Consider the following 9,631-nt stretch of genomic DNA (forward strand, 5'->3'; position numbering starts at 1 on the left):
TTTTTTTTAGGCCCCATTGAAATGAATAGGCGGCAAAAAAAACGGAACAGAAAGGGACAAGAAATACGTTGGTGTACATGAGCACTTCGTTAGCAGCCATCTTTTTCTTGCTTTGATGAAACTGAAATTAAAAGTTAAACATCTTTGCATGAAGACTTTATGTAAAAAGAGGAAAAGCTATACAGCTCCTGAGCAGACTCATGCGTTTCCATGGTTACAACCTGCAAACCCGTGTGACAGTAACTATCGAACTCCATTCAGTCCCGACCACTCCGTAGCAGGAGCAGCAGGTGAACCAGAAAATCGACCCTGTTGCCCTTTCTAGCAATGGCCGCCGCGGTGCAGCGGAAGTGACGTCATGACAAGCGTATCGCGCCCGCCCGCACCGATGCTATTGCTATGTCCGTGTTATGAAGTGGCTGGGGGTGGCGCTGTGGTTACTGCTCCCGGTGATATCCCGGGGTGAGCCCATCACCATCACGGTGGGGACAGTGTCCGTCATCACCGGGATCATCTCTTACTATGGGCTCCATAACTACTTGTGGGGCAGCAGCCGGATGGAGGGAGCTGTCAACGTCACAGGTAATGGAGACACTGCCTGGGGCCAGCTTACTGATCTCTGCGAGAGGTTCTGCTGAGAGTTGTAGTTCCATAGCAGCTGCAGATCACTGTGTGTCGTCATGCTGGGAGTTGTAGTTCCACAGCTGCTGCAAATTACTGAGAGTGGTCCTGCTGGGAGTTGTAGTTCCCTAGCCGCTGCAGATCCTTGTGAGTTTGCAGATCCTTGTGAGTGTTCATGCTGGGAGTTATAGTCCCTCAGCAACTGCAGAGCTGTAGGCTGCTGACCACTGAATGGACATGCTGGGAGTTGTATTTGTTCCACACCAGATGCAGAGCTACAGATCACTGTGTTGTCATGTTGGGAGTAGTGGTTCTACAGCAGGTACAGATCACTGTGTGTTGTCATGTTGGGAGTAGTAGTTCTAAAGCAGGGCAGATCACTGTGTGTAGTCATGTTGGGAGTAGTAGTTCTACAGCAGGTGCAGATCACTGTGTGTAGTCATGTTGGGAGGTGTAGTTCTACAGCAGCTGCAGGTTGCAGATCACTGAGTGGTCTGAGCGATTTACTGTGCATCGAAAGGGACCGTGAGTGCTGGGCACACCCCCTGCCTCCAACCATGACTAAGGGCACTTACACACTTGCCTCAAACTTTTCCGGCACTGAGTTCCGTCCTAGGGGCTCAATACCGGAAAAGAACTGATCAGATTTATCCTCATGTATTCTGAATGGAGAGTAATCCCATCAGCATGCGTCAGGGTGTCTTCACTTCAGTCCTTTTACGGTATTTGGACAGAGAGAAAAAAAAACGCAGCGTGCTGCATTTTTCTCTCCGGCCAAAAATCCTGAACGCTTGGCGGAATGCCGGATCTGGCATTAAAATTGCCGCATTGACTGATCCGATCTTCCGGTCTGCGCAGACCTTTAAAAATATAAAAAATAAATACTGGATCCTTTTTTCCGGATGACACCGGAGAGAGACGGATCCGGTATTGCAATGCATTTGTGAGACGCATCCGGATCCGTCTATAAATGGTTTCCATTTGCATACAGATTGCCGGAATCCAGTGAACGTACCCTAAGGGCTCATGCACACGACAGTATTTTGCGTTCAGTATACTGGACGTTTTTTGAGCTCAGTATACGGAACATATACTGAACCATTCATTTCAATGGTTCAGCAAAAAATACTGAAGTGTCTCAGTGTGCATTCCGTTTCAGTATTTCAGTATTTCCGTGCCGTGAAAAGATAGAACATGTCCTATACTTGTCCGCAAATCACGGTGCTTGGCTCCATTCAAGTCAATGGGTCCGCAAAAGAAACGGAACACATACGGAAATGCATCCGTATGTCTTCCGTTTCCGTTCCGTTTTTTCCTGAACCATCTATTGAAAATGTTATGCCCAGCCCAATTTTTTCTATGTAATTACTGTATACTGTATATGGCATACGGAAAAACGGAACGGAAAAACGGAAAGGAAACGGAAACACAACGGAAACGGAACAACGGATCCGTAAAAAACGGACCGCAAAACACTGAAAAAGCAATACTGTCGTGTGCATGAGGCCTTAGGGTGTCCTGATAGCCAAGACCAGACATGATGATGTTTACACTGCCTGGCCCTGTCAAAGTGCAGAGGGCGCAGCAGTTGCAGAGAGAGCAGAGCCTCTAGGTGTAATGGTAACGCCCCCGTTGCTCCTAGAGGCTCCTTTGCATATAGTAAAACATCATTTTTCTCAGCAATGCGGGCACATATGAACATGGGACCAACACAGACGTCTTCAGCTGCCAAGTGCACATGTAACAGGTCAGCCAGTGTCATAGGTACAAAACTGCTGACAGATGCCCTTTAGAAAGACATGGTTGCCTTCTGCCAAAAACAGCGCCACACCTGTCCTTAGTTTGGGCGTGGTATTGCAGCACAGTATGAAACACCAGCCTTAGGACTCTTGCACACGACCATATCTAGCATCTGTGCCCGATCCACATTTTTGGTGGATCGCACACGGATCCATTCATTTCTATGGGTCTGCAGAAAAAAAAAAAAAAAACAGCACACGGATGTAATAAATCATGAAAATCTGATTGCTGGGGCCTGACGCCTGGGACCCCCACGATCAGCTGTTTTAAGAGCTTGCCACAGCACAGCGCTGTCCATTGTATAGTGGCCGTGCTTGGTATTGCAGCCCAGGCCCATTTACTTGGAGGCCATGTGACCGATGAACGTGACGTCATCAGAGCGCCGTAAGCTGATTGGCAGACCCTCACTGATCAGACCCTGTATTAAACATTAGGACAACCCCTTTAATGTATCTCCATCTTGTTCCTATTCACTGACAGCAACAGCATTTTTACCAACAACTCCTATAAAACCAGCACTGGTTGACCCTGCATACAGCAGCCTAGATCTCTGCTTCCTGCAGGTTTGTGGGGGATGGGCTATCAAGCTTAGATTCAGTTGAAGGGCATCTGTCAGTAGATTTGTACCAGGTCAGCCAGTTTCATAGGTACAAAACTGCTGACAGATGCCCTTTAGGGTCCATTCACACGTCCGTTGTTTCTTTCCTGATCTGTTCCGTTTTTTTGCGGAACAGATCTGTACCCATTCATTTTCAATGGGAACGGAACAGATCAGGAAAGAAACAACGGACGTGTGAATGGACCCTAATCATGTGATGTCCAGGCCCTTCGAGGGTGATGACTGTTGTCCTCCATTTTCCAGCTCTGCAGGTGGACTTCGACCAGAACATATTCGGGCAGCACCTGGCCAAGCACGTGATCCTGAAGGCCGTGCCCCGATTCCTGAGCAATGAAAACCCTAAGAAACCCCTGGCGCTCTCCTTACACGGCTGGACCGGAACCGGCAAGAACTACATCAGCCAGATCCTGGTCCACAACATTTACTCGGAGCCCATGAGGAAGAAGTGCGTGCGGACCATCGTGGCGACGCTTCACTTCCCGCACGCCAATCGAATTCAGGAATACAAGGTAATGAGTGGCACAGACTAGACCTGGGGCGTCTCCATGGTAACAGACTACAAACCATCCCTCTGTAGTCTGATCCCTTATTTTTAGGACGCCCTAGGAGTTGTGTATAGTTTGTAACCCTGGAGATGCATAGGTCTACGTCTGAGCTGCAGACACGAAACCGGATGGGAGTTGAATTTTTTTTCTTAGGGAATTACATTTATTTTTATTTTTTTGTTAACCCTTTGGCGTCAGGGCCTATTTTCATTTTTGCATTTTGGGTTTTTCCTCATAGCTATAGGAGGGCTTATTTTTGGCGAAACGCGATGCAATTTTTTTAATGCCACCATTTGATTTACCATATCTCATATTGGAAAACGGGGAAAAAAATTCTCTGTGTGGCAAAAAAACAACACTGCCAAGGTTTTTGGGGTTTTGATATCACGGCGTACACTGTGCACTAAAAATAACCCGACGTCCTTATTCCGCGGCTCAATACGAATGCGTCAATACTAAAGTTAGTCTGACAGCCATAACTTTTTTTTTCTATATTTTGGTCTACAGAGCTGTATGGGGGCTTGTTTTTTGCGTAACAAACTGTATTTTTTATTGCTACCATTTTTCCATTACGTCGTTCAACATACAGGAATTTTTTTCTGTATGTTGAACTGAGGCATTATGACTAGAGATGAGCGAATTTCATATTTTGAAATTCGTTCGCGCTTCGTTTGGTGGTAAAAGCAGAATTGTGTTATGGATTCCGTTACCACGGACCATAACGCAATGCCTTTAGAGACATTCCGTCATCATGGAAGTCTATGGGCTGCAAAACGGATCTGCCCCTCTTTCCGTTATGCAGGAGAGGACTTCCTCCCCACTTTCATAAGCGGAAATTCGCTCATCTGTAATTATGACGTAACTGTACGTCAATGCGCAAAGGGGTTAAACGTCTCTTATCTCCTCCTGCCGACAGGACCAGCTACAGACCATGGTTAAGAGCGCGGTGAAAGACTGCGAGCGCTCAATCTTCATATTTGACGAGATCGATAAAATGCACCCAGGCCTCATCGACGCCATCAAGCCTTTCCTCGATTACTATGACCACATTGACGGGGTGTCGTACCGGAAGGCCATCTTTATATTTCTCAGGTAAGTAAGTCGGGGGGGTTGTATCCCTCGTGTGTGTAGGGGCATCATTGAGGGGTTCCCCCCTTTCTATGAGCCGGTAACGGCGACGCCCACTCTACCAGACTTCGCCTTTAATCACGTCTTTCTGATATCCCTATTTTATTAAACGGGTGGTCCCTCCATAACAGCTTATCCACAGGGAAGGTGATGAGTAGATGATCGGTGGGAGTATGACCACTGAGACCCCCAACTAGACCGGGCGTCCCTGACTCCATAGAGCGGCACGACAGTCACATATGCCAAAAGGAGGGGATTTAAATATGGCTTCCCTACTCGCAGGCATAGCCGCTGGGTTTCAAACAGCAGAGGTCTGGGGCTAATGCCTGCGAACAGCGATAGCGACGATCACAGATGTTTAACCCTTTAGATTCCGTGGTCAAATGTGACCACGGCATCTAAATGCTGAAAACCCGGAAGCATGCTCTTGTGCACCTGGAATGGCATCCTCATGTGGTGATCGGGGGAGCCGTTCCTTCACACTTAGGCCTCTTTTACACAAACGTGTGCGCTCTGTGGCCGTATTGCGGACCGCATTTGCGGATCCGCAATACACGGGCGCCGTTCCGTGGGCATTTCTGCATCACCGATGCGGACCCCTTCACTTGAATGGGTCCGCAAATCTGGAGATGTGGAACGGAAGCACGGAACCTTATGGGTTTCGTCCCGTACTTCCGTTCCTCAAAAAGATAGAACATGTTCTATCTTTTTGCGGAACGGCCGGATCGCGGACCCATTACAGTGAATGGGTCCGCTGCGGCTGCCCCGCGGTTGGTGTTCGTGCACTGCGGCCCACAGCACGGCCACATGGGCGTTAGTGTGCAAGAGGCCTTATGCAGAGCTGTAGTTCCTATGGAAGCCTGCAGGTGGCAGGGCTCCATAGGATAACAGCAAACCAGGTGTACATAGTGGTTCAATAGGTAAACAGCCTGCCGGATCCGTGCTGCCGCTAGTGCGCGCGTGCCGCCGGAGGTCCGCTCCGGCCCCATTGACTATACGGCAGCAGCATGGAAACATGTCGTAGTTTTATTCCGGCCGCCTTTCGGCATGTTTGCCGGGCTGCCGCCGAAACTCCGGCCTGCCCCCATAATAGTCAAGGCGTGCACTAGCGGCAGCACGGATCCGGCAGGCTGTTCACCCACCGGAGAAGGTTGCTGCTAGTGTGAGAGTAGCGTAAGCTATAAGCGACCTGCAGATCCCATATTTTAGCGTCCTTGGAGGCTAAAAAAGTTTAAGAAAAGTTTTAAAAAATCTAAAAATGTAATGAAAAATCACTCCCCTTTTCTCAGAAATAAAAATAAATAGTACAAAAAAACATAAAGATCATAGCCATCGCCACGTCCCGAAATGCCTGAAGTATTAAAATATAAACATATCCCATACGGCGAATGGTGTAACCGAAAAAAAAAATCTAAATGGCCAATTCGCCCTTTTTTCATTGCTTCACTTACCCAAATTTTTTTATAAAATGTGATCAAAAAGTCACACACTCTCCAATATGATATCAATAAGAAGTACAGATCGTCCCACAAAAAATGAACCTCCACACAGCTCGGGAGACGTGACAAGAAAAAAGTTATGGGGTCAGAATATGGCGATTTAAAAGAAAAAAATAATTCTTTCAAAGTTTTGACATTTTTATATATTTTTTTTAAGTATAAAAACACAAGAAAAACTATATAAATGTGGTATTGTCCTAATCGTACTGACCTGGAGAATGAAGGCAAAAACCAGTAAAAAGTGTTGAATTACTTATTTATTTATTTTTTATATTTGGAATTTTTTCCAGCTTCCCACTACATCGTAGGCAACAGTACATGGCGACGACGATCCTGTGACCCCTGTATGATTGGAGCAGTGGATGAGCTTCCCATAGAGTTGAATGGAGCTCAGCTTCATTCATAAGAGGGGTCACGGGGGGCCCCCCATTTTTGTGATTTTGGGGGTACCATCGGCCAGATCTGCTTGTAACGCTTTATCTCACTATAGGGAACATTAGCCTTTGCATACAGGTCTCCCTCCCACCACCTGATTGTGTTAGGCCCCCCATGTTGCTGGCTGGGATGAGGGGCGTCCAATCCAGGTAACCTATTTAAAGGGCACCTACCTTACGACAGCTACTTTGTATGACGTGTTCTGCATTTCAGCACCAGACGTTCTGGAATATCAAATAATGTTTTTCCCCCCTCATTTTCTGTGTCAGTAACGCAGGAGGAGAGAAGATCACTGAGCTAGCCTTGAAATTCTGGAGGGCCGGGAGGCCTCGAGAAGAAATCAAATTATCAGACGTGGAAAGGGACGTGTATTTATCTGCCTTCAACAAGAAAGACAGTGAGTATGGCGTATGCCGATCCTTTTAACCCAAAGTTTCCTCGGTGTCATTAGGTGGGGGTCGTCTTAGATTTGGTCCAGGGTCTTGATCATTGTACCCCCCCCCCCAGGATATGCCATTCCCAGGTATAGACCTAATGATTGTCTCAGAGTTTAAGAATACAGAGGTGCTCATAGGCTCCGGATATTAATCCCCCATCCTTAGGACAGGTCATCAATATCATATCGCTAGGGGTCCGACATCCGGCACCCCCACTGTTCAGCTGATACGGCAGGCTGGACACTATACTGTGTACGGAGCTGGAGGAAGACAGCGCTGTACACTGCTTAGTGGCCATGCCAGGTACTGCAGCTCTGCTCCCATTTAAAGGGGTTTTCCGAGATTTAAATTTTATTTTATTTTTTTACTGTTGACTTATCCTCAGGATACGTCATCAGTATCTGATCGGTTGGGGTCTGACACCCGGGACCCCCACCGATCAACTGTTTGAGAAGGCACCAGCTCTCGCAGTATCTCCATGGCCTTCTCTCAGCTCCCCAAGCACAGCGCCGTACATTGTATACTGGCTATGCTTGGCATTGCAGTTCAGCCCTACTCACTTCTATGGGGCTGAGCTGCACTTCAGCGCTACGTGACTGATGAAGGTGACGTCCCATGGCCTAGACCAAGCAAAAGAAGGTTGCAGTCCCAATGCCAGGTGTCGGACCCCCACCGATCAGTAGAAAAATGTTGGAAAACCCCTTTAAGTGCACTGCGCCTGCTTCTGCTCAATACACAGTCACTTTCTGGCGCTGCAGCTGCCCCAGGGTATCGGACCCTCATGATCTAATATTGATGGTGTCTCCTAAAGGACAGGTCATCAATATCTATAGCCTGGAGATCCCCTTAGACTTGAGTCCTAAGAGCTCTTACTAATCCACTCCCAGCACATGAGTTTGGTGGGCTGTGGACTCCAGCTGAAAAGGACCATTGGGAGGAGCATTGTGATCTGGTGTCAGCCAATCAGAATCACTGGGAGTGTCCTCCGCCGTATTGGCTGAGAGCAACTGAATGTCCTGTCTAGCTGGATGCCAAGCACTCGCTAGTTCTATGTTTCATGTGCACCGGTCACATAAACCCCCGATTTTATTACATTTTTAAAAAAATTTGATTACAACTGGATTGTGACGGTGTTCTCCCCCATTTCAGGTGGATATTGGCACAGCAGCCTGATAGATAAAAACCTCATTGACGTCTTCGTGCCGTTCTTCCCCATGGAGTTCAAGCACATCAAGATGTGCGTGAAGACGGAGCTGGAGCGTCGCGGTTTTGTGGCGGATGAAGAAATCACAACCACCATCGCCAAGGACATGACCTATTACCCCCCCGAGGAGAAGGTTTACTCCGTGAAGGGCTGCAAGACTGTGTCCACAAAGCTGGACCTCTTCCTATGACGCGGCCTTTGCCCCACAGACTGGTCGTACCTTGCCCGAGCGCTAAGGACGTGGCACTTTCTTAAGGCCTTTGAAGGAACTTAGATACATTCCTGGTGGCCTCAATTTTTTTTAACCCCACGTGGACAGTAATTTTGTGCGCAGACCGGTGGTTAATGGTCTGTTGGTTTTTACAGTGATGGAGATGATGTAAATAATAAGTAATGATGGATCCGATACCTGAGTACGGTAATTAGAGGGCATCTGTCAGCAGTTTTGCACCTATGACACTGGCTGACCTGTTACATGTGCACTTGGCAGCTGAAGGCATCTGTGTTGGTCCCATGTTCATATGTGCCCGCATTGCTGAGAAACATGATATTTTAAAAAATATATGCAAATAAGCCTTTGGAGCAACGGGGGCGTTACTGTTGCACCTAGAGGCTCTGCTCTCTCTGCAACTGCTGCACCCTCTGCACTTTGATTGACAGGGCCAGGCAGTGATGATGTTTTCACTGTCTGGCCCTGTCAAAGTGCAAAGGACGTGGCACTTGCAGAAAGAGCTGAGGCTCTAAGTGTAAAGGTAACGCCCTCGTTGCTCCTAGACTCATTTGCATATATTAAAACTTCACCTTTCTCAGCAATGCCGGCACATATTAACATGGGACCAACACAATGTGCCGGCATTGCTGAGAAAGGTGAAGTTTTAATATATGCGAATTAGCCTCTAGGAGCAACGGGGGCGTTACCTTTACACTTAGAGCCTCAGCTCTTTCTGCAAGTGCCACGTCCTTTGCACTTTGACAGGGCCAGACAGTGAAAACATCATCACTGCCTGGCCCTGTCAATCAAAGTGCAGAGGGTGCAGCAGTTGCAGAGAGAGCAGAGCCTCTAGGTGCAACAGTAACGCCCCCGTTGCTCCAAAGGCTTATTTGCATATATTTTTTAAAATATCATGTTTCTCAGCAATGCGGGCACATATGAACATGGGACCAACACAGATGTCTTCAGCTGCCAAGCGCACATGAAACAGGTCAACTAGTGTTATAGGTGCAAAACTGCTGACAGATGCATTTTAATAATTATCTACATGAATTGGCGCCCATCGGCTCCAACCTGTGACTCTCCAGATGTTGCAAAACTACAACTCCCAGCATGCCATCAGGCTAACCAT

General features: G+C 47.6%; 1 protein-coding gene across 1 annotated transcript; it reads left to right on the plus strand.

Annotated features, from left to right (window-relative positions):
• The first annotated feature begins 377 nt into the window (after positions 1-377).
• On the plus strand, positions 378-8,824 carry LOC122946680 (torsin-1A-like). The gene is made up of 5 exons (XM_044306442.1): positions 378-582; positions 3,284-3,549; positions 4,502-4,677; positions 6,917-7,044; positions 8,234-8,824. Exons 1-5 carry the CDS (start codon positions 411-413, stop codon positions 8,476-8,478), a joined length of 987 nt encoding a protein of 328 aa, XP_044162377.1. The 5' UTR covers positions 378-410; the 3' UTR covers positions 8,479-8,824.
• Positions 8,825-9,631: the final 807 nt, after the last annotated feature.

Source organism: Bufo gargarizans, chromosome 9 (assembly GCF_014858855.1).
Source record: "Bufo gargarizans isolate SCDJY-AF-19 chromosome 9, ASM1485885v1, whole genome shotgun sequence".
NCBI lineage: Eukaryota > Metazoa > Chordata > Amphibia > Anura > Bufonidae > Bufo > Bufo gargarizans.